A 23,891-nucleotide genomic window follows, 5' to 3' on the forward strand; every position below is an offset into this window, starting at 1 on the left:
ACGTGCTGCTCTCAATAGCAAGTCACCTGCTCAGTACAGAAAGGTGAGGCTTTACCAAGCTGAGATAAGCCCAGGCAGTGAAAATCCAGTCTTTGTTGAAATAGTACCCCATTGTTCAAAGACCCCTGTGCCGACCCAGGGAAAACAAAAGGAAACGTTTCTAGCCCTTAAAAATCGCAGCGGAATCACAGAGCTTGGCAACAAAACAAGTCAGTCACGTGCAGGATCTTAAAAAGTGGCCAACAGCGGCTTTACTGTTGTGCAAATAAAATATATTCTGTACACGTTGTGGTCTGACCTTGGAGTGAGTAGTAAGGGGTAAATACCTGCAATTCTCATGCCTCTTGCTGGGACTGCAGCCTGGAGAAAAACTGAGATGCCTGAGCCTGGTCTTAATGTGGCTCCCAGGCCTGAAAATGCTGGTGCTGAGGTACCTGAAGGAAATTTGCGTCTCTCATATTTTTCAGAAATGGTTTCAGCAGATGCCAACCCAGGATAGAGGGGGGAAATATATGGCCAAAAAAAAAAAAGGTCTCTATGTGGTCCCTGGCAGAAAATCTTGGGGTTTTGTCTGGACCCTCCTTGAAGGTGGGATAAGGACTAATAAGTGCTGGTTGATAACAGCGAGTCAGAGGACTAGTGTTTTGTCATATCCCTGTTCCCACTTGTGAGTCGTGCGACACCATTACTCCCAGCTGGGGCAGGGCCCACTCGCCAGTCCTTAACAAACACACGAAGTTTGAGTAAAACTCCTTAAAACCTCTGGAAGCCCACCTGGAGCTGCAGTAACCCCCCTGTGCTCATCTGATTGCCTGGCGCTGTGCAGGGGCTCCCCCTACCCCTCTCTGTGCCCCCTCCAGCACTTCCAGATGGAACATTTCACAGAACCAGACAGAATCACAGACTGGTTGGGGTTGGAAGGGACCTCTGGAGATCATCCAGTCCAACCCACCTGCTAAAGCAGGTTCAGCAGAGCAAATCACACAGGAATGTGTCCAGGCGGGTTTGAATGTCTCCAGAGAAGGAGACTCCACAGCCTCTCTGGGCAGCCTGGTCCAGGCTCTGGCACCTCAAAGTAAAGAAGTTTCTCCTCATATTCAGATGGAACCTCCCGTGCTTGAGTTTGTGCCCATTGCCCCTCATCCAGTTGTTGGGCACCACTGAAAGGAGTCTGGTCCATCCTCTTGACACCCACCCTGGAGATATTTATAAACATTGATGAGATCCCCTCTCAGCTTCTCTTCTCCAGGCTGAACAGACCCAGCTCTCTCAGTCTCTCCTCATCAGAAAGATGCTCCAGACCCTCATCATCTTCGTAGCCCTCCGCTGGACTCCCTCCAGTAGTTTCTTGTCCTTAAACTGGGCAGCCCAGAGCTGGATGCAGTTCTCCAGATGCGGCCTCACCAGGGCAGGGCAGAAGGGGAGGAACCTCCCTTGACCTGCTGGTCCCCATTCCTCCGCACTTTATGGGAAAACCTCATCCCTGCCAAACGCGATACATCGGTATATACACATGTGCAAACACCACAAAACAAGTTGTTCCGCGGTTGCGGGCGCCCCGGGCGCCATCGTGCATCCTGGGAGCTGTAGTTCGCAGCTCGCAGCACTACAAGTCCCAGCCTGCCGGCGGCGGACGAGGAGGCGGGAGGGAGCCGGCTCGGCCCAGGCCTGCAGCCCGTACGGGTGAGCCCCCCGGGGGCGGGCCGCGGCGGCATGCGGCTCCCCGGCCGGCTGGGCGCGCTCCGCAGCTCGGCCCTGGCTGCCCGGCCGCCGGGGAGGCTCCGGGCGGGGCGGGCGGCGGGGAGACGCGCCCTGACCCGCGGGCGGCTCGGCGGCACCATGGCAGAGGAGGCCAAGAGGCTGGCAGCCTGCGCGGCCGTGGACAAGCACGTCCAGGTGAGACAGCCCGGCCCCCAGCCCTGCTCGGGGAGCGGAGCCCAGCGGTGTGCGGGGCCTGGGACGGATCCCGGCGTGCACGGAGTGGCCACGGGGTGCGGGGACCCCGCAGTGCGCGGAGCACCGGTGGGGTACACGGAGCCTCCCCCTGCACGGAGTGGCCCCGGGGTGCACGAACACCCCGATGCAGAGTTGCCCCGGGGTGCTGGGAGCCCCCAATGCACGGGGCGGCCGTGGGGTGCACGGGGCTTCCAGTGCATGGACGGGCTTTGAAGTGCCCAGTACACAAAGTGGCCGTGGGGTGCTGGGACCCCCCAGTGCATGGCCGTGCTTCGGGGTGCACAAAGCCCTCCAGTGCACGGAGCAGCCCTGGGGTGCAGGGACCTCCCTGGTGCTCGGAGCGGCTATGGGGTGCACAGAGCCTCCCGGTGCATGGACAAGACTTCGGGTTGCATGAATCCCTCCAGTGTACGGAGCAGTCCTGGGTTGCAGGGATTCCCTAGTGCACGGAGCAGCCACGGGGTGCACAGAGCCTTCCAGTGCATGGACGAGCTTTGGGGTGCATGGAGGAGCCCTGGGTGCATGGATGGGTCGCAGGATGCACAGATCCCTCCAGTGCATGGAGCAGCCCCCGGTGCATGGATGGGTTGTGGGGTGCACGGATCCCTCCAGTGCATGGAGCAGCCCCCGGTGCATGGATGGGTTGTGGGGTGCACAGATCCGTCCAGTGCATGGAGCAGCCCCTGGTGCATGGATGGGTCGCGGGGTGCATGGATCCCTCCAGTGCATGGAGCAGCCCCCGGTGCATGGATGGGTCGCGGGGTGCACGGATCCCTCCAGTGCATGGAGCAGCACCCGGTGCATGGACGGGTTGTGGGCTGCACGGACTCATCGCTGCCCCCAAAGCACGACTAGTCCTGAAATGCAAGGGAGGACTGTGGCATGCATGGGCGGGTCCTGCCGAGCCTTTTCCTCCTTCGCTTTTGATTGCTCTTCTTTAGCATGGAGAGAAGGGAGAAAACTACTTTTCTCCTCCTGTGTCTGTGCTTGCCTAGCCCATGCCTCCCAGGCAGCATCTCAGCATGGTGCACCCCAAGTTTGGGATAATGTCTTGCACCTCTAAACTTTCACCGTGCACCCTCCTGTGAGCTGGGCTGGGGTGGGAGTTCAGGCTAACACCATGTCCTGCTGCTTTCTCCAAGTTTGGGGTGCTCTGCACCCTGTTTCTAAGCACCCAAGCAAGGAGCAACAGCCCCTAACCAGGGGATAATGTCCTGTCCCCTGCAGGGAGGGAAATGTGCCAAGAGGCTTTGATCAACCCCTTGAAGGGCAAATCGGACTGGAGCGGCTTGAGTTTTGGCACAGCCTGATTGTGAATGCTTGGAAGACCAACAGTTAAAGTCGCGCAGGGGTTTATCACAATGTTTGCTGTGCAAGCCCTTTTGCAACAGCGGTGATGAAACGGGTGTAGAGTTGCTGCCAAGGAGGTAGATGTTAGCAGTCGGGGCGGGAAAATTCCCTTTTCTTTCCTGCTTTCCCTCACTGGGTTGGCGTCTTTAGGTTCAGTTGCTGATGGCTTCCCTGACGTCCCATAAATGTTTCACTTGTTTGCAGCCTCCCCTTCCTCTAGGCAGCCTGTACCTGCCTGGAGAGCACACAGCCATGTGCTGAGACCTACCCCAGGCCAATGCACATAGAAGCGGTCTGTGGGGTGGGGGGGGCTCGGAGATGGACCGGCAGTTGCATAAAAATCCCCTTTCTTACCCAAAACAAACCCCAAAGTTTCACATTAAGGGGTTGCAAGAGGAAGGACTCATGTCGTAAGGGGTAGGTTATTGAGCTATTTAAGTAAAAGAGGCAGCAGCTGGAGTAATATTGCAGTGCTTGTCATGGAAATTGGCTGGAAGCAGTGGTGGAGAAGCAGGTTAGAGTCACAATCAAAGAGTTAGATGGTCTCAGCTGTCAGAGAAAACCCATCTCCCCCTCAGTTTGCTCTGTCAGGGTGCAGCTGCCATTGGTAACGGGGAGTTTTGTGTTTGGCCGTTAGAATTATCGCTGTTAGCAGAAGGAGCAGTGTAATCTCTGAAAGCGAAGCTGCAGACCGCTTTCCTTGGATGGCGGGGATGTGTGGGAGACGCCACTGACTTCATAGTTTGGTTTTGCTGGACAAATCTCTTCTGCTTAACTGTGCCATAAATCCAGTTCACCGGCGGCTTGGTACCGGTACTAGATCAGGCTCCTCGCTTGGTTTCCTCCGTCGCACCCATCCCCAACCGTGCCAGCACAGCAGCTCCTGCTGCAGCAGATGTAAACCTGGGGGTGGGCGGGGGGATTAGGAGAGGAGAACTTTCAAGTTTTTTTTTAAATTAAAGCCATATTGGTGTGTTTAACTGCAGCACTTATCTGTGAGCTGTAGGAGCGGAGTTCCCCAGCCCTGGGGAGGACACCGAGATGACCAACCTCAGAAGCCACAGGCCGTGGTGCAGTGATGGCTCGGTGGAGCGGGGCTGGCACAGAGCTTGGGGCTTTAGAGCCATAAGCTGCTTGGGTAGAGCTGGCTTTGTGTTTATACAACACCTTGAGGGCAGGTCCTGTTAGCGTCTGCCTTAGAAATGAAAAGATATGTGACAGCCAAATGTCCTGCTACTCCAGAGGGCTGAGAATTAATAGGAGGAAACTTTGGTTTTGCACTGTATTTACCTCCTGCTCTTTGCCCATGTAAATCCTAGTCTCGGATGCTTATGTTGGACCAGCCACCCCGTGTGGTGCTGCTGATACCCACTCGCTGTGCGTTGCTTTGTCGGCATCTCCAATGTTGGGCAGCATCCCTAAGCCCCTGGGTTAGCAGGGACGACACTCTGGTCATTGCTGTCTCTGCACGTGGAGTCCATATGTGGGTCTTCAGCTGTGCTGTGGCTCAGTGCCTTGGTTTTATTTGCTGGGATTTTAGTAAACAACCTGCAATGGTTTTTTGGTGTTGGTTGGTTGGGTTTTTTTGGTTGTTTTTTTCGGTGTGGGTTTTTTTGTTTTTTGTTTGTTTTTCCGCATGGGGTGCTGCTTCTCAGTGCTGCAAGCTGGACCTGCCTCTTGCACGCTGACCTTGTGCTCTGCTTCTGGCCAACATTCACCCTGCCCCTGTTTTTAAAAGTGGATGATTTTTGGCTGGTTTTCGCCTGCTCTGGCTGGAGTTGGAGCTGAGGAGGTAGAGGTGGGAGCTGCCGTAAGGCAGGAGTTGTGACAGCACTGGTTTAGGCTGGCCTAAACTGTTTTTCTGTGAAACCCACTTAGGCCAAGGTCTTGCCACTCCCTAAGGGAAGGTGCTTCACATTTTATCGCCGTCACGGGCTGGGATGAGCTCTTCCTACTTCATCGCAATGGCGTGACTGATGGTGAAGCTTTCCCCGTCCCTTTAGGAAACGAGGGCAGAGAGAAGAAACTGCCTCTTCCCAGGTCAAAACAAGTCTTTTGGGAACACCGTGTCCTGCCAGGCTCCGTGCAGCTCTGCTCGTCCCTTCTTTGGCTCTGCCTGCCGGGCAGGTGAAACGGAGAAACCTCGGGATCTGTTGGGTTTCTGCTGGCAACTTTGCAGGCGTGCAGCTGCGATCTGCTGCTTCCCCCGTCTTTTTGCAAAGTCACGGTGATTAGTGAGGACGGGGTTATAAGCCACGTCTCTGGTTGTGAACTGGGTTTTGGAGAACTTTTGGGGGTTTTTTTTAAGCTTTTAACCTGAAGAAACAAGGGAAATCATTAATCTTAGGGGAGCGTGACCTGAGCTCCACCTTTCCAGGCAAAGTTGCGTGCCAGTAAGATTTCAGCCGGTTGAAATGCTGCAGGTGTGGCTTTTTCCACAGCTGCTGAACGATGGATTGGCTGCACATGGATAAAGAGCTCCAGAACTGTCTAATGCCCAAGAGATAACACACAACAGCGCTGTGCCTCCATCTCTGGCTGGCTTGAATTCTTTCTCATCTGAAGTCTCTCTGGTGATATTGGGCCTCCTTAAGTCAATTTAAGCCTTGGATCCCGTCCAAAGAAGGGGAACTACGCTGGAGATTGGAAGTGTGCAAGAGGCTGCAGGGAGCTCTCGGTGGGTGGGAGATTGAGCTGATAATAAACAGAGATTTCCATCGCAGAGCATCCTCTTGGGGAGGTAACACCATCGCACCCATCCACCCCCAGCCTGCAGCACCTTTCAGAAGCGTGTCTGTGTTACGGATGACACGGTAGCGATGCTTCTTAAACCAGACCATAAGCAGAGAAAGGCCAGGGCTGAGCTGTGGTTAAAACGTGATCCTGTTCAGCACACACTGCCAAGCTCACGCATCTTTCAAGCGCGTTGCTGGACTCTCATATAGGCGGTTGTATACTCTGTTTTGGAGGGTGGTTTTTATTGTACTCTAGGAACAGCTGCTGTGCTCTTTGCTTTGCCCGCCGGTGCATCCGTACTGTTTACTAACAGTACCGTTGGCAGCAAACCCGTTGCTTTTACTGTGCGGCTTCGTCGGGAGATGTTATCTTGAGGTTGTTTCAGCTTCTTCCTCTGTGGTATTGTCTGAAGCTCCCAGCTTTCCGGCAGGAGAGGGTGCACGGAGTGCCAGCAACCAGCAGCGAGTGCATATCCAACACCCTGAGAGTCAGACCGTGGTTGTATTTAGCAAGCACGTCCTTTGAGGAGAGGGCAATTTGCTTAAAATCCTTTAGCTGTAGCGTGCCCTCGTTGGCACGGTGTGGTCCCTTCCTTGCCTGCAGCATGATAAGATGTTGCATGTCAGTGTGCATCTGCGGACAAGGTTCCTCTTGCATGTGTTTATAATTTTGTGTCTGCTGGGAAAAGCGGACAGCCCTGCTGAGCCCCCGGTAACAGCTCTGCTCTGTCTCTTTTTGATTTGCAGAACAATCAAGTTCTTGGGATTGGAAGCGGTTCTACGATTGTCCATGCAGTGCACCGATTAGGTAAGGTGCTCCCCTTCGTGTGCCTCCCACCGCAGAAAGTCCCCTTGTCCAGCTGTCCTAACTACTTGAAAAAACATGCTAAATCTTCTGGATGCTGACTTAGAGCTGATATGTCGGGTCTGTTCACCGACCGCTGCGTCCTCCGTGAAGCTGAGGGTTAAAACTGGGTCTTGTGCTCCAAATTTATTGCAGGGAGAGTCCTGGGGAGTAATGATTTGCCACCTGTTTTCCCCATACAGCCAGGAAAAGCTCTTTACTGGCACCCACCACAAACTGGAGCTAAACCTCTTGGTTTTGTTCCAGTCCTGACTTGCTTTGTGGCTTTGGGCCATGCAGCTGCTCTGCTTCCGTTAACCCATTTGTATGAGGCCGAGCGGCTTCCTCACATCCTCGTTATTCACATTGAGGGCTCTGCTGAGGTGTAATGAAAATGAGGAATGTGAAATTCTGCTGTATGTTTTTTTTATACCCTACAGCTAAGTTTATCTGCTTGCCCCAGGTGCAAGTTTGCTCAAGGTGTGATTCAGGAAATTTCAGCAAAATACTCAAGTGAGGCAGATGCCTTTTTGCGAAGAGGATGTGAGGATAATTATCCTCACACCTCATTACAGAGGGCACGGAGGTTTAAAAGTTCCCTCCCCAGGGCAGATCTGCTGGTGGAGGTGATGTACCTGGGCCTGCTTGGTTGTCTTTGGATGCAGAACAGAGCGGCCGGGTCTGGAGTGCAGCATCAGCCTCGTTGTTCATGGGGCTTTGCTCAGACAGAGGGGGACTGAGGTCTGAACAGAGCGCTGTGCTTCGCTTTGCAGGGAAACAGCAAAAATCAAGCTGTGCCAGCCCCTTGGCACCCACCTAGCCCCATGCTCTGTGTGCAATACACTTATTTTTTTGTTTGGGAGCTGATTGGGGAGCTGCCGTTCAGCTTTCTGGGTTGGTCACAGTATCTCAGCCGCTGCTGACTCTAAGACAGAATCAGCCTCTAAATAAATAGGTGTAATATTTAAAGTGCATTGCCTCTTCCCGGATGCAAAGTCTGACTTTTCATGTCTGCTGAATGTGGGCTGTAACAACATACAGCCTCATGTGTTGCATCGGAGGTTCCATCTGAATATGAGGAGAAACTCCTTTGAGGTGCCAGAGCCTGGACCAGGCTGCCCAGAGAGGCTGTGGAGTCTCCTTCTCTGGAGACATTCAAACCCACCTGGACACATTCCTGTGTGATCTGCTCTGGTGAACCTGCTTTAGCAGGTGGGTTGGACTGGATGGTCTCCGGAGGTCCCTTCCAACCCCAACCAGTCTGTGATTCTGTGTTGCATCTTCAGTCCTTCCAGCGGCAGCTTTACCTTGAAGCATGTAGCCCGTGTGTTTGCTCTGTTGCTGACTCTTGGGCTGTTGGCTGATGCCTGAGCATCATAATTACTAAAATAACATTTGTCCATAATAATATCTTAGTAATAGATTTTAGTCATTTGAGGTTAACCCGAGGCAGGAAATATTTCCTTCCATTTAATGGAATACTGTATTTTATTAGTCCTTTCCCTGCCATATATTTAAATATTCTGTAATAAATGAGTATGATGTCCCCAAGGCAACAAGCCAGAAAACCTTTCAGACAGCTGCTGGAGCTCTCTGTTTACCAGGAATACGGCAAAACCCTGTCTAATGGAGTGGGAGAGGGGAGCGGGGCTCATTTCCCAGGTGACGATTTGCTGACGAGGCTCCTCTGCTGCTGGAGACACAAAGGTTAATGGCTCGTGATGTCTTGGGCTGAGCCAGGGTGGGTGTTTAAACATTTCTGACTGTAGAAACTGAGCCTCAGCCTGTGCAGGGTGGCACCTGTTTGCGTTTTGAGCGTGACTGAGTTATTTGCAAGCCGAGCAAGTAATTGCAGTGATTCAAAGGGGCTGCTCTGAACTGAGATTTCTTAAAGTGAAAGTTGGTGTGTTGTTTTTTTTTCTTTTTGTTTCCCTTTCTGCGATGAACAAACCGAGGCTTCTGCCTTTTTTTTTTTGTTTTTTCTTTCTCTTCTCTCTGCAGCCGAGCGGGTTAGACAGGAGAACCTGACGATTGTCTGCATCCCTACATCTTTTCAGGTAAGTGCTTTCCTCCTTTGCTTTCTGCTATTCCCAACACTCACACAAGGGATCTTCCCCTGGGCTGCAGGAGGTAACCGCACCGCTCTTTGGACTCATTCACGGTGTGAGTTTACCAAAAGCAGTCACGATGCAGCCTGCAGACAGACCTCACAAAGCTGGTGGTGACGCTTCTGTGTTACCCTGAGCGGAGTTTCAGGGATGCTGCAGTGCTGGGAAGAGTGTTTTGAGCCAGTGTGGTGATGCTGGTTATGTCAGTGTTGGTGTGTGGGTTGCTCTGGATCCTGCTTGCAGAAAAATGCTGTTTAGTGGTGAACCAGACTTGTTGGAGACACTTAGTCTATCAAGCTCTGAAAGCTGTAAAAATCCTTTTGCAAGCAATAGCAAGCTCATCTGTTTTCAGGAGGAACTTGAAATGCGTCAGCTGGCTTTTATAAGAAATTGCAGAAGAGAAATCAGCATAATCTTTGCTGTGCAGCTTTTGCAGGGATCGGTTCATACTAAGCTGGCTGTTGAGAGGTTTGCAGGGAGGAGAGTGTGGCTTGGTGGTGAAACGCAGAGCTGCTGGGGAAGCTCCTGAGCTGCTTCCATGCCCTCAGGCAACCGGCTTTGGTCTCTCTGCCTCTGTTCCCCAAGGTGGGAATGCACTGGAGAGGAGCAGCTGCCACCTTGTCCCCTTCAGGCAGGGAGAGGTGACATCACCGGTCCGTGGGGACAGGGACCACATGGCAATGCCGTGGTCTGGGAACTGGGCAAGTGTCCTTCTCACAGTCCTGCTGAGGACCTTGGGATTGTACATTTGTCACAACTTTTTCACTACAAGGACAGCCGAGCAGCGAGGCGGGTGCCAGAGGGGCTGTGCAGAGTCCGTCCTTCGAGGTTTTCAGGACCCGGATGGGTAGAGCCTTGAGCAACCTGGTAGCTGACGCTGCTTTGAGCTGGATGTTGGGTAGAGACCAACCTGAATTATCCTAAAATCTTATGAAAACTTAAAACCCTGCAGATGTTCTTGAAGTGTAAGCGTGGGGCAATGGGACTCTCCCTTTTTCCAGGTGATGCAAACAACCAGTGACCAACTAGGGTATAATACAAACTGCTGCAAAGGCCAAAAAGTAAAAACTAGGGTTTTGCTTGGTTGGTTTCTTGTTTTTTCTTTTTTTAACCTGTATCAGAACTTCTGTTGCATATATAGACTGTGATGAGAGTCTGTCTTTGATCTGTCTAAAATGATCCCCATCCTGAGATACCACATCCCATTTTAACCTAGGAAAAGTGGAAATACATGAGGCCAGATATGAGGAAGACACTTTTTGCAATGAAGGTGGTAAACTACTTGCCCAGGTTGCCCAGAGAGGTGGTAGATGCCCCAGGCCAGGCTGGACGGGGCTCTGAGCAACCTGAGCTGGGTGAAGATGTCCCTGCTCATGGCAGGGGTGGCACTGGATGGGCTTTGAAGGCCCCTTCCAACCTAAAATATTCTATGATCTATGATTCTATGAGAAGTGCTCCGAGTTTAGTCATTAGATCTTGCAGAAAACATTGATATAGCTCTCGTAGTGAACATGGGCTGGAACCTGTCCTGCCTCGAAATGTTTGGATCGTTTGTGTAACACTACAGAGCTCCTTATCAGTAAAACCAAAAGGTTGCTGTTAAAGGGAAGAGATAGATCATACACCCGCACCAGCTACAATCCCACAGATATGGGGCTGCCTCACATCTTTTGCAGCCTCTTAGACTTCAGTTCCAAGTGAAGCCTTCCCAGGTCAGCAAAACAGCATCTTATTTTCACTACGTACAGGTGTAGATGGCTGCCCGAGCTCACTGGCAAGGAAGAATTGATTTCAGTGGGTTTTTATTCTCCTCCCTTCCCTGTTTGTCAGATTGGGTTATTCCATCACCATCAGTAAAGCTAGAGCCGGGGTAAGTATCTGTCCCTTGGCTTTCGTGTTGTTTCTTCTTGTCACCCGGCTGTGTGCCAAGAGCACGGAGTGAGACAGTTCTTGGCAAGTTCTCTGCAGTTACTGCTGCTTTTCCCCCAGTTGTGGGAGCTCTGCTTTTGATTCCTGCTGGTCTGCTCCCATCGCCTGGCAGGCAGAGAGCCTGGAGAAAGCCACCTCCATCCACACCGCTGACTCTGAGCCTCTTCAGGGTCTGTCCTGCATGTGCAGCACAGTGTCTTCTCAATGCTTTCAGTTCCCAGATCCCTGAAATCTCTTTATACAGACACCGTGTAACTAATGTAAAGCCACCAATTTTTATTCTGTTTATTTTATGAGTCCTTAGGGCAATCCTAGTGCACAGATCAAGAGCCCACAGGTGTTCAAACTGCATGCTATGAAATGCCACAATAAGCATCCAAATCATAATCTCATTGCCAGGGGTACCACCTGCTAGTTGTTCTTCATGTTTCTGGGATGCCAGTACATGCGACTGATGCCCTTTGGTGCGTAAAATGGAGGGGAATCAGTTGATTTCAGGTGGTCGCACTGGGGTTTCTTGGACTAGCTACGGCATGGTGGGAAATTCAGAGTCAAACAGGGTCCATTCGAAAAGGGAGTCTCACTCAGGTGACGATTTACAACATGGAAAATTCAACCAATTCAAGGCTTGAACTCTTGTTTAAGCTGACTGACCCAATGGAGGGTGAATCCAAGTGCTCTGTATTGTATTGCCAGTAGAGGGAAATACACAACCACTTCAGTAAAAGTAGAATTGGAGCCACCAAATGGCTGTTTCAGGAGGCTTCCCACACTTTTTCCAAGAGTTGTGCTTTTCTTTTTTTGCTTTTGTTTTTTTCCAGTACAAAAAATATTTTCATTGTTAGTCCCCTATTGCTATGGTGTAAATATTTCATTTGCTTACTCCCATTTTTCAGCTGAAGAAAATCAGAGGGGCTGGATAGGTGCGAGGGAGAGTGGTGTCCAAGCTGAAATGACACAGGACTCAAAACTACTGTATCTGCTGTAATGCTTACGTACAAGTGATTCCCACCAAGCTGATGGTGCCTCCTGCTATTTAGTACAGAGAGGCCTGAACCCAGGAGTCCTGTTGCACCACCTGCGTTGGTTTTTAGTTCAAATCAGCAGCAGGGTTTTCTTTTGATTAAAATAATCTGGTCTGGAAGCATCATTTTCTCCTTGCCATGAGTTCCCACTGCTGGCTGCAGCTTCTCCACCAGCTCGGGGTGAAGCGGTGGAGCTCTCCCAGGGAGGCTCCATCCTTGCTGCAGCCGAAGGAATGACACCACGAGTCCTTTTTATTTTCCTGCCGCTAGTAAATGATGTTTGTTGTCTTCTTGGTGCACAGGCTCGTCAGCTGATCCTGCAGAATGGCTTAACACTAAGTGACTTGGACCGACATCCAGAGGTAAGTGGGACCATGGAGGTGAGACCTCATCCGACCTTCCTCTAACCTGGTCCTTCATAAAGCATCAAACTCCTTTGTCCTCCCCTGATGACAAGAGTTTAGGCAACCACGGTGCTTAACATGAACGAAAACTAGATTAGCTGTTTTTTTTTCACTATGCCTTAGTCTTGTCTTAATGCTTGTCACTTTAGATGGCCGTGGGCTGCTAAGCTGTGTTTCCTCTAGGTGTTTGGCATCTCTTCCAGGCTGAGGCTTGCTGGCCTGGCTCAGGGATATTGTGTTGCTGAACTATCACGGGAATTTTCCCCAGGAGCTCCCTGCTTGTGTGCTGGTCCCTAGGTGACACTAGAGGCTAAAGTGATGTGCTTTGCAGGCCGGTGGTTGGTTTTTGTTTTTCTTTCTCCTGATCTCACATGCCTGTGGTTTAGTAAGGGCTGGTATCCCTGGGTGGCTGCTCAGATGCTTGTCTCTGGTCAGGCTGTGGCATCAAGGTGGTCCCAGCTCTAGTGACATTTCTGGCTGCTGCCTGGGACCTGACGCTCCCCCGAGATGCTGCACAGGAGGGGTTTCCACACCCAATTTCTCCTCTTCCTACAGCTCGACGTTGCCATCGATGGAGCGGATGAAGTGGACTCTGACCTCAACCTTATCAAAGGTGGCGGGTGAGCCTTGCTGTCCGTCTGTCCGTGCATGGTGCTGGTGGCCTCTGAGCACATTTCTGGCTGTGGGTGTCTCTGGGGAGGCCTGGAGGGGCTGGGGGGGATCCTGTGCAGGGTCGTGTGTGCAGCTGCAGCAGGACACGGCTCCTGACCAAGAGTGTGCGAGGGACAAGGAGGATAAACTGATGGGGCTGACATGGGAAAACGGCAGCACCCAACCAGCAAGAACATGACAGACAGGACTGGACTTTAGGACCATCAGGCACACTGAGGAGCAGTCTATTTTACTGATCTTTATATTATTCTTTTTTTCCCCTTGCAGCGGTTGCTTGACGCAGGAGAAGATAGTTGCAGGATATGCAAAATGCTTCATCGTTATTGCTGATTACAGGTGAAAATATTACTATTCATCATGCCTCTGTCTTGTGGAAGGATTTGTATGATTCTGTATGAGGCCATTATTGTCCTTCCAGCAGGTCAGGGGAGCAGGAATAGGTGGAAATGATCCTGACTTCCAATGTTCCAGCAATTCAATTTAGCTTATTTCTTAATTTTCAACTCATCAGACCTGCTTAGGAGTCAGCAGAGCTTGTGGGGAAAAGGCTGCTCTGCTCTTTGAACTCAGCGATTGTCAGCACAGAATAAATTTCCTCTTCTGTATGTACAGCCACAGGGCTATGGAAGAAACAACTCATGTTCTGCTTGTCCAAAAGACATCAAAACAGGGCTTATGAGTGAATAGAGCATTGTACATTAAACTGCTTCTTCCTACACATGTGCACGTGTGAACTGACCACTGTGCCCTCCAGGGTGTTGTGCTTGAGGGGTTTGCAAGAGGTAATGTGATCAGTGCGTTATGTTAACAGCGTTAGAAATGCAATGCTTGATGCTAATCCCACCTCCAACTGTCCTCAGGAAAAAATCAAAGAGCCTCGGGGAGCAGTGGAAGAAGGGGATTCCTATTGAAGTCATCCCCATGGCTTACGTCCCCGTCACCAGAGCCCTGACCAAAAACTTCGGAGGTGCCGTGGAGCTGCGGATGGCTGTTAGCAAAGCGGTACGTGTCCCTGAGAGCCCCTCGTCCCCCGAGGAGCCACGTGAATGTGGGAAAATGGAGGACCAAAGGTCTGGCCTTTCATCTAATTAAATCTGGGCTTTCACTCCCAATAGTGGTGTCTTGTGTAATTCCTTCTAATTATGCTTTGATTAATGAACTGTGTGTTTAGGTGTTCAGGCTGCTCGTGGAAAGACTCTCTGCCTCATGTCTCCTAAAGCAGATATCCCTGAGGAGGGAGAAGAGGGATTCCAGCTCAGGGTGGGAGTGTTCAGCCTGGAGAAGAGAAGGCTCCAGGGAGACCTTATCGCGGATTTCAGTGCTTAAAAGGGGCCTGTAAGAAAGATGGGGACAGACTTTTGAGCAGGGCCTGTTACAATAGGACAAGGAGCGATGGTTTTAAAGTAAAGGAGGGGAGATTCAGACTAGATATAAGGAAGAAATTTTTTAAACTGAGGGTGGTGAGAGCCTGGCCCAGGTTGGCCAGAGAGGTGGTGGATGCCCCATCCCTGGAGACATCCCAGGCCAGGCTGGACGGGGCTCTGAGCAACCTGAGCTGGAAAGTGCCTGGCAGAGAGGGATCTGGGGGTGTTGATTGACAGTGGCTGAACATGAGCCAGCAGTGTGCCCAGGTGGCCAAAAAGGCCAACAGCATCCTGGCTTGTATCAGGAATAGTGTGGCCAGCAGGACTCGGGAAGTGATTGTGCCACTGTACTCGGCACTGGTGAGGCCCCACTTCATATCCTGTGGTCAGTTTTGGGCTCGTCATAAGAAGGACATTGAGGTACTAGAGAGAGTGCAGAGGAGGTGACAAAGCTGGTGAGGGGTCTGGAGCACAAATCTGATGAGAAGCAGCTGAGGGAACTGGGGGGTTCAGCCTGGAGAAAAGGAGACTGAGAGGAGACCTGATCGCTGTCTGCAACTGCCTGAAAGGAGGTTGTAGCATGGAGGAGGTTGGTCTCTTCTCCTGGGTAACAAGTGATAGGACGAGAAGAAACGGCCTCAAGTTGCACCGGGTGAGGTTTAGATTGGGTATTAGGAAAAAATTCTTCATGGAAAGGGTTGTCAGGCATTGGAACAGGCTGCCCAGGGAAGTGGTGGAGTCACCATCCCTGGAGGGGTTTAAAAGGCGTTTAGATGAGGTTCTTAGGGACGTGGTTTAGTGCTAGAGTCAGGTTATGGTTGGACTTGATGATCCTGAGGGTCTCTTCCAGCCAAAATGATTCTATGATTCTATGGTTGAAGATGTCCCTGCTCATGGCAGGAGTTGGACTAGATGAGCTTTGAAGGTCTTTTCCAACCCAAACTATTCCGTGATTCTGTGAATTCTTCAACTCCAAAACTTCCTCATGACATCTGGCAGGACACTCTTATCACTGGGATGGAGGGGTCTTATTTTGGCTTCAATTGCCTATAATAGCCTTTTTAGGACATTAATGTAGCCTTGCTCTTGTGGAAAGCGTCCCCTCTTTCAGTGATGAAATTGCATTGTTTCCAGCTTCTGTGTGATGTATCTGCACACATGAGAATGAAGAATGAGCCTTGGGTGATGGTTTTACTTACAGTTTATTGTGAACTGCCCTGCTTTACTTGAATGATAACTCTCTAAACCATTGTAGCAGGGATGGCTGGTCCTGGTGAGAGGCTGTGACAGTCCCTGGCTGTGCTCGGTAGACAAGGAGCTCATAGTGCTGACAAATGTGTTTGATTCCCAGGGCCCTGTGGTGACGGACAACGGGAACTTCATCCTGGACTGGAAGTTTGACAAGGTTCATGAATGGAGTGAAGTGAACACCGCTATAAAAATGATACCAGGTAATGTCAGTGATTTTTAGGAAAGCAAAAGCTGGCTAAGGCTTGGGCTGTGCTAGATAGCCCTGACTGTGGGAGCTCTCCCACAGATAAGAGGAAATGTGTGTGTGTTTGCTGCCCTCTCATGGGTCCCTTCATTTGCTTTTACTTCAGAGGTCTATCAGCTGAATTAGTACAGCTGTACCCAAGTGTCATTCTCATATGGTGGTGAAAACCTGGGACGGTGCTGGGTGACTTCTGACACTACTACACATGCCAGTCCTGTGCTCTTCCTTACTTTCCTTGTGCCCATTTAGAAATGGGCCTTTAATAGAAACACTGGTGGACTCTGGAGCCAGGGTTTGCACTAGATTATGGTATTTTCCAGAAGCTGCATACAGCTCTGCATCCCATTACCATTGTTTACTCCTCCGGGCTCCCCTTGCTGTGAGGGCACAGCGTAGCTTAACCTATTGTTGTAGCTATTGCTGTGCAGGAGAGAGGCAGTGGCTGATCATACTGTTTGCGAAGAACACAGCCTCTCTGCAAGGATTCCTGCCTTGTAGGAGACCTGCTGCCCAGGCCAGAGCTGCTTCTGGAGGATCCAGGTCTGCCCAGGGGCAGTGACACTCTCTGGGCTTCAGTGAAGCTCAGACACAGCTGGGTACCTTGTCTGGTTGTCTTGGCAAAGTCTGCTCTTGAATCTGGTCAGCTTTGAATAGGTGTTGTATCTTTTAACTTTGAGTTTATCCCAGATATCTGCCTGTTCCTGTAGTCCATAAGTAAACTGCCTTCGCTGATTGTGCATTGTCAAAGTGTATAGGAACAGGTTGGGATCCTGTTGCACAAACCTTGATGTTCGCACAAAGCAGAAACGTATTGTCCTGGCACCACGATTAAAACACGAGGGCGGGCAGAGGCCATGGGTATAGGCTGGGCGAAGAGTCACCAGTAATTTCTAGTTGCTTCTGTTCAGTGGCGTTGCTTCCCTCAGTGCTGCTTATAAGGCTGATTTACTGAAAATACACTGATTTTCTTTTTTCCTGCTCTAGGAGCAAACTGCTAGGATGCTACTTCTACCTTGGTTTGCCCTGGTGTCTTTGCTGTCTGAATAATTACCTGGTGCTTGCTTGCAGCCAGCAGTAGGTGGCAGGTTCTGATCTTCAGCAGGAGCAGTTCCAAACGAACCAGTGACTGATCTAAATGAACCGGTGACCATAGCTGGTCCAGACTGTCCTTGGTGCACGGCTCTGCATCCTAAAGTGGTTGCTGCCCACGGCTGTACAAATACTTGTATTATTAGAGCTGGTTTTGTGCAAGAGAGAAACGGTGGCTGGTCATACTGTTTGTAAACAAAACAGCCTCTCTGCAAGGACTTCTTCCTTGCTCTCTTTTGGTTGAGAGATGAATGGTACATGATGGGACACATTCCATCGTGTTGGTGTGGAGATGGTCTCAGCACCATTTGCTGCTCAGAAATGGGCATGCAAAGGGGCGAAGAGCATCTTCACTGCCCAGAAGTGGATGAGCAGAGCTGTTAAAGCCTAAATACAGTGGTGATAGTAGGGATCTGGCCACCATGCATTTGTGGTAGCCCTTGTCCTTCATTTCTGTCCAACTTTCTGGCCTCTGGCCATGGCTCAGGGATCACTGTGAAGTTAGGAGCACCCTGTAATTAAATGCAACCAAAAGTACATTTGCAAATGGGCTACAAATTGCAGAGGCAGCATCAGATCTGCTGAGACTTAATCTTTGAACAAACGTTATCCAGGTGTTCCCTAACAGGATTACTTTTCAGATGCATTTAAAGGCAAAATGAGCAAGCCTGTGGCTCCATGTAGCTTCATCTTGCTCCTGTGGGCCATCAGATGGCTGAAAATGCCACGCTCATGATTGTCTTAGTGTAATCATAGAATGATTTTAGTTGGAACCCTCAAGATCATAAAGTCCAACCATTAACCCAACACTGGCACTAAACCGTGTCCCTGAGAACATCATCTACACATATTTTGAACACCTCCAGGGATGGTGACTCCACCACTGCCCTGGGCAGCCTGCTCCAATGCCTGACAACCCTTTCAATGAAGAATTTTTTCCTAATATCCAATCTAAACCTCCCCTGGCACAACTTGAGGCCATTTCCTCTTGTCCTATCACTTACTATTCAGGAGAAGAGACCAACCCCCTCCATGCTCCAACCTCCTTTCAGGCAGTTGCAGACAGCGATCAGGTCTCCCCTCAGCCTCCTGTTCTCCAGGTTGAGCAGCCCCAGGTCCCTCAGCTGCTCCTCATCACACTTGTGCTCCAGACCCCTCACCAGCTTCCTTGCCCTTCTCTGCACTCTCTCCAGCACCTCAATGGTGGTGGTGAGGTGGTGTGAACTTCGGGGGGGAGCTGTGGGAGTTGTTTCTCACTGGAGAGGGTTTCCTCTGGGGGTGGCCACATGGAGAAGACTTCCCAGAGGCTCCCTGTGCAGCTGATGCAACATCACCCAGGTCGGACGCCTCTCTCCAAACACCTTTCGGAGGCTTCAGCGCCTTTTAATGAACAAAAGCACAGTCAGAGCAGAGGATTCAAGCAACGGGCTGGCTCTGGGATGGCCCTGGCATTAACCGGCACGTTGAACTCTCGTTCCCCAGGCGTGGTGGAGACGGGGCTCTTCATCGACATGGCGGAGGTGGTGTACTTCGGCATGGAGGACGGCTCGGTCAGCGTGCGGGAGAAGCAGCCGCGCTGACGCCGGCACGACGCCCGCTCTGCGTCACCTTCGGCCAGTTCGGTTCGGCTGTTGTAACGGCGCCAACCTGACGTTTTGCCTTAACGAGCAGCGGTTATCGCAGCAGACGGATGGGAAGTTGATCGGGATCCGCTGATGTGATACTGAATGTCTTTTTTTTAAAAAAACGAACAAAAAATTATATTCTATTTCTATATATATATATTTTTACTTTACAGGAATGTCGTCTTTTTTTAAAGAACCGTTTAAACAAATTGCTTTAACGTTTTTATTTTATTTTATTTTCTAAGAAATACTTACCAAAAATAATACTCCTTGTTTTGTGTTTTGGATTGGTTTTTTTCTTTTTTCAAACAGAACTTGAACCCTTCTGGTTGCTCATAGTGCTTAGTGATTGAGGTCAGAAATACAATCCTAATGCATCATTCCTAACCACGCTGGCTGGGAGGGTGACGTACGTAACAGGAGCACATCCAGTCGGGACCTGCTGATGCCTTATTTGGAACCTTTTTGGTTCGGTATTTTATGCCTTTTATTTTTCTATGCCACTGGTTTTTAATAGTTCAGGATGTGGTGTTGTCCTCTGTGCACAAGACAATTCTCTGAGCCTGGGGTGGTCTCTACATCCCTCTGTCTGGGACATTAATAAGGGCCTTTTCTGGGCCTCTGTGTGGAGGAGATGTTCATCCTTTGAGCCAAATTCTGCTCGCCTTTAATTCAGTACCTCTGATGAAATTCTGTTCCTGTAGCTGGAAATGTCTGGGACTTGGTCCTTGTAAACCGAGAGCAGAACTGGGTCCTTGATGAAGTTTCCAAAAGCATATTTGAGCAGCTTAGGGCAGCATGGAATACTGTTCCGTGGCAAATTGTTTGATTTGGAATGAAGGTTAATTATCACCCCTGGCAGCTGGTTGATTTGTGGAAGGGTAGAGCAGAACGCACAGGAAAACCGAGTCTTCCTGCCTAAATTTTCCACATGTAGCAGGAGAGAGACACTCGTTCAATATCTTGTTCTCGTTGTATGGGTGCTTTGCATGGTTCTGGTGTCAAAATGCAAGCCCTCTCTTTGTGTTGTAGACACTGAAATAAAGAGTTGTTATACCAGATTTGGTGGCAATTTGGTTCTTAAAGTAACTGTTTTGTGAACAGCGGGGGCAGATTGTTGTCAGACCAACTGCTGCTGTAGTTTTCCCCTTACAAGGACTCTTCACCCTGACCGAATTCACCCTTCTGCATTTGATTTCTTTTTGCTTAAGACAAATACGTTGTATTATTTTAAATTAACCAGCGCTTGTTGGCTGCAGTGCTTCCCTCGAGACTGTCTTAAATTTGCTTGTATAAACCCTGTGCATCTAAATACAGCTTTTTTTTTTTTTTAATGAGCTATTTTTATGTCTTTAAATCTTCCCCTTCCTGCACATCTATTAATTCTGAATCACTTGTATTGAGCAAACTGGCTGCCATCCAGCCAACAACTTGCTGGAAAACACTGGAATATCTCTTCCCGCAAACCTGATGCTGCAGAGTTGTTTGCAAAGCCCTACTTCTTGCCATGGGCTGTTTCCAGATCCATCTTGGGCTCCTAATGTAATCCTAGATAAACAGTGAGCAATCGAGCAAAGCTTTGTGCCCAAGCGCCTTCTCGCTCAGCATGCTTCTGGAAATGAGATTAGCAAGAGCAGAATGTTGCTGTTGACTCTCCTTTTCTCTCTTTGAAATCAAACAGCTCTTTCTCAAAAAGCCAATAAAACCATTACTGCGCCATTACTTGCTGGCCCTGGACCAGATGTGATCTCATTCAGCTTTGTGCTTAGCAGGGGCTTTTTAAAGCAAAGCCTGAAGGTGGTAGGTCTGATTTTTGAGCTTCTCCTAGTGCTTGGGATGCAGGTAGCACTGGTGGGTGCTTTTGCAACAGATATCCCTCCTGGGGTGGGACTTTGAGTGGGTCTTGGGCTGTGTGTTATGGGTAAAGAGTTCACTGGACTACAGAGGTGGAATTAAAATCTCTGGATGGAATTAAAATCCCTGAATGTTGGAGAAAATTTGGTGTCTGAACCAGTTCTGGAGGCTTTGCGCAGATTTCCTTCGTGCAGACTCCCCCAGCTCAGATTCGCAGAGTCAGTAGATGGGGTCTTGAGTTAAGGAGCTCTTAAAGGTCTGGTCCTTTCCCTCAGAGGCTGCCAGGCTCCCTGACCTGTCATGACCATCTGCATCTCCATCTGCCAGCATGAGTGGGGCACTTCTAGATGTGGTGCTGGGAGTCCATCCCCTCCCGGGTGGCTTTGGCGTGCCATGGCTCTGCCCTGTCACTGACACAGCCTGCTTCCTGCAGAGCCATGAGAAGTTTTGATGAAAAATCAAGTGTACAGGCAGCAGAGGCCTTTCTAGTCCCTGGTCCTTGCTTGTCTAGACTATCACTTTTATCATTGTGTGTGTTTTTTGGGGAGAGAATGGTTCGAAGGTGACATTGCCGTGGCAGAACTTCAGCTAAGGGCAGGCACTGCAGGTACCCACGATTTCCCCAGGTAGGGGCAGTTCCAGCTCTTGGGCTTGTTTAATTTGATTTTAACACCTTGGCTAGTTTGCACTTTGGCATTTGCTTTGGACTTCTCATTTTTTCAAGGTGCTCTTCAAAAGAGCCTTTCAGAAGCCTTTAGAAACGGAGCTGCCACTTCTATCCTGCCCTGCTCCCTTGTGGCTTGAGAAGAGCTGGGACATATTTTTAGAAGATAGCATTAGAAAAACAAAATACCAAAAGCAGGTGGAAGGAGGTGTCCTTTAAAAGCCCAGGGCAGGATGGTTGCGGCTATTTCAGGCGTGTTTTTGCAGCAAGTGCCGTTACCTGATGCTGACCATGGCGAGACGATGTGGTCCAGCCCCTTCACGCCAACCCTGGCATCGCCTTCTGGATCCTGCACAGCGGATGATGCACAACTGATTTACCATTAGCACTGAATGATGGATTAACTTGGCCCTGGAGAAAACAAACATTTCAAGAGCGAGCAACAGCAGCACTAAAATTAATGAGCAAGAGAAGTAATGAAACGCTAATCCCATTCAAAAAAAAATAAGCTGTATAAATATAGTAAGGGGGTGCTTCAGATTCAATTTAATTAACCTTTGGTTAATAGGTTAACTAATTAAGCTGAATTATATAACTAACTAGAAAGAAATTAAGTGTTTAGTTAAAGCGAATCACCTGGTTCCACATTATAAAGCAACTATTACTTTCTGTCGGGTTTTTATTACTGGCACTGTAGGATGGGATTTATGATCTGACATAATTATTGTTCTGAGAAATGTGACATAAAAAGAGGTGAAAATAATTAAGCAGGCAGCATAGAGGATGTGTGCTCTGTGTGTTAAACCAAACGGGTAGAGCCAAAGTGATAAGGCGAAAATAAGCATATTAGAACCAGTGATAAAAATTAGCTGTAATGAATATTAGTAAGCTGTAATGAGCATTAACATCTTTTAAAAATAAAGCCAGAACCATTTTATAACCAGGTGGATTTAACCAAAAATTGTATAGTGACGTTAACTTTGGTCCAGCTGCACCAGGAAAGAAGGAGGAAAAGGAAAAATCTTCATTTTCAAAGTGATTTTTCAAATTTATCAAGCCTTATGAATCTTTGAAAACTTTGCAGTTTTATTTTACTCAGTACGTCAGCAAAAAGGTGATGCGTTTCAGCTTGAAGATGAATTTAAAGGTGTAGAAACCGCCATTTTTTTGTACCTAAAATTTCTTTCTCCTTCCAGTGACTTTAATGGGAGTTGTACTATCTCCATATCTCTGTAACCCATTGGGACCAGAAGAGTTTAAAAGCCCCTATATAATTACAGAACTTGACAGATCAGCGATTTTGATATCTTGAGTCTCGTATGGGATTTATCTCCTGACAGGGCACTATAAATTACCACCAAGTTCCCTAATGAAAATTTTTCTATAGGAGAGTCTTTGTAACCTCATCTCTATAGGAAAACCAATATCAGATATTTATTGTTTTCAGTTCACTAGACTTTCCTGTTTGTGTTTTTACGACTAATGACACAAACATCTTTTAAACCTACTTTATTACAGCCTTGTGAAAGCAATGTCAGGTTATCAAAGTAAATACAGTGAGCAAAACAGTAAAGGATTGGTGACCTGGCTTTTACTATAAGAAATTACATAATGTACTTTTTAAAAGAAAAAAAAGACCGTACAATAATGTCTTATTGTAAGATAGGATTTCTAACAAATAATCAGTCATGTTGGAAAGTTAAATGCTGCTGATTATTTATGTTATTTCTGGAAGTCAGTAGCAGAAAGATGAAGGTCAGTGCAATCAACAAAGTAGCTATTAAGCCAACCATCTCATATCTGTAAACCTCCCTTCACTCTAATATCCAAGTTAACTTGGGGTCTTGAATTAGGAATATACTTGATCATGCTAAATTCAAATTTCATTTCATGCAGTATTGTTAAAAATGTGTGCACATAAATTTGATCATGCAAGAAAAAAATCACAGAAGCTGAAGTGCCTGCTATCTGGAACAGTCCTTTTATTGTGCACCAAACTGTAAATTCCCTCATGGTGGGCTTCCAGTGCAGGATTAATAAAAAAAACCACTAACATCAAGTATTGTTTCTACTTACCAATGTGTCACAGGTTTGTGTAATCTCTTACTGAAGCTATTACTGGAATGCCTCATAGATCAAAATCATTAATTAAACATTAATTCCCTTAAAAGATTTCCAAAGCCTTAATTTCAGCAACTTGTAAGTTATTTGCCTGTCACAGTGCACCGTCTTATTGTAATCAGTGTTTAATAACCTGTACAGTTTAATCCCAATGTAATGTAGTTGGCAATGACAAATTAAATTGAAAAACCCCGCTGTAAATCTAGACAGTACACAGTGATGCTTTTCTGACTATCTTAATTCCTTGCTGAAAAATGACAGTCTTGCCTTCTGTAAATCCTTAACGTGAGTTGTTTTTTGGAGGGGAGATTATAATTCTCTTCTTTACGTTTATATATAGTTTAGTGAGGGCTGGACCAGATCAGTGAGGAGTCAAATCCAACAGCTCGTAACTAATGTACCAAAATCTTGTATAATTGAAGAGCAAACAGCTTTTTATCATTTCTCTGTACTGAGTTGGTCAGGTGGCTTCAGGATATGATCCACTATATGAGTGTGGTCATAGTCTATAATTTATAAAGAAGATTCTTCCATCCTTGTTTGAGAGCTCAAGTGACTCGTGTTGACTCTGGCCAGGGTTTTGAGGTCTGCACTGCACGTTTTGCTGAGGCTCTACATTTTCCCTGTGAATTTGCTGCTGTGACTACCCCTGGCTG

General features: G+C 48.7%; 1 protein-coding gene across 1 annotated transcript; it reads left to right on the forward strand.

Annotated features, from left to right (window-relative positions):
* Positions 1–1,632: 1,632 nt before the first annotated feature.
* RPIA (ribose 5-phosphate isomerase A) lies at positions 1,633–19,655 on the forward strand. Its single transcript, XM_065634063.1, has 9 exons — positions 1,633–1,896; positions 6,789–6,849; positions 8,887–8,942; positions 12,250–12,309; positions 12,907–12,971; positions 13,291–13,359; positions 13,884–14,025; positions 15,739–15,838; positions 18,454–19,655. Exons 1-9 carry the CDS (start codon positions 1,714–1,716, stop codon positions 18,549–18,551), a joined length of 834 nt encoding a protein of 277 aa, XP_065490135.1. The 5' UTR covers positions 1,633–1,713; the 3' UTR covers positions 18,552–19,655.
* Positions 19,656–23,891: the final 4,236 nt, after the last annotated feature.

This window comes from Caloenas nicobarica, chromosome 4 (genome assembly GCF_036013445.1).
Source record: "Caloenas nicobarica isolate bCalNic1 chromosome 4, bCalNic1.hap1, whole genome shotgun sequence".
Taxonomy (NCBI): Eukaryota; Metazoa; Chordata; class Aves; order Columbiformes; family Columbidae; genus Caloenas; species Caloenas nicobarica.

Bases quoted from the DNA above. Each gene is read 5' to 3' on its own strand.
- RPIA (XM_065634063.1), top strand. From the start codon at position 1,714: ATGCGGCTCCCCGGCCGGCTGGGCGCGCTCCGCAGCTCGGCCCTGGCT. The intron at 6,850-8,886 runs GTAAGGTGCTCC...TTCTCTCTGCAG, and splicing joins CCATGCAGTGCACCGATTAG to CCGAGCGGGTTAGACAGGAG. The intron at 13,360-13,883 runs GTGAAAATATTA...AACTGTCCTCAG, and splicing joins ATCGTTATTGCTGATTACAG to GAAAAAATCAAAGAGCCTCG.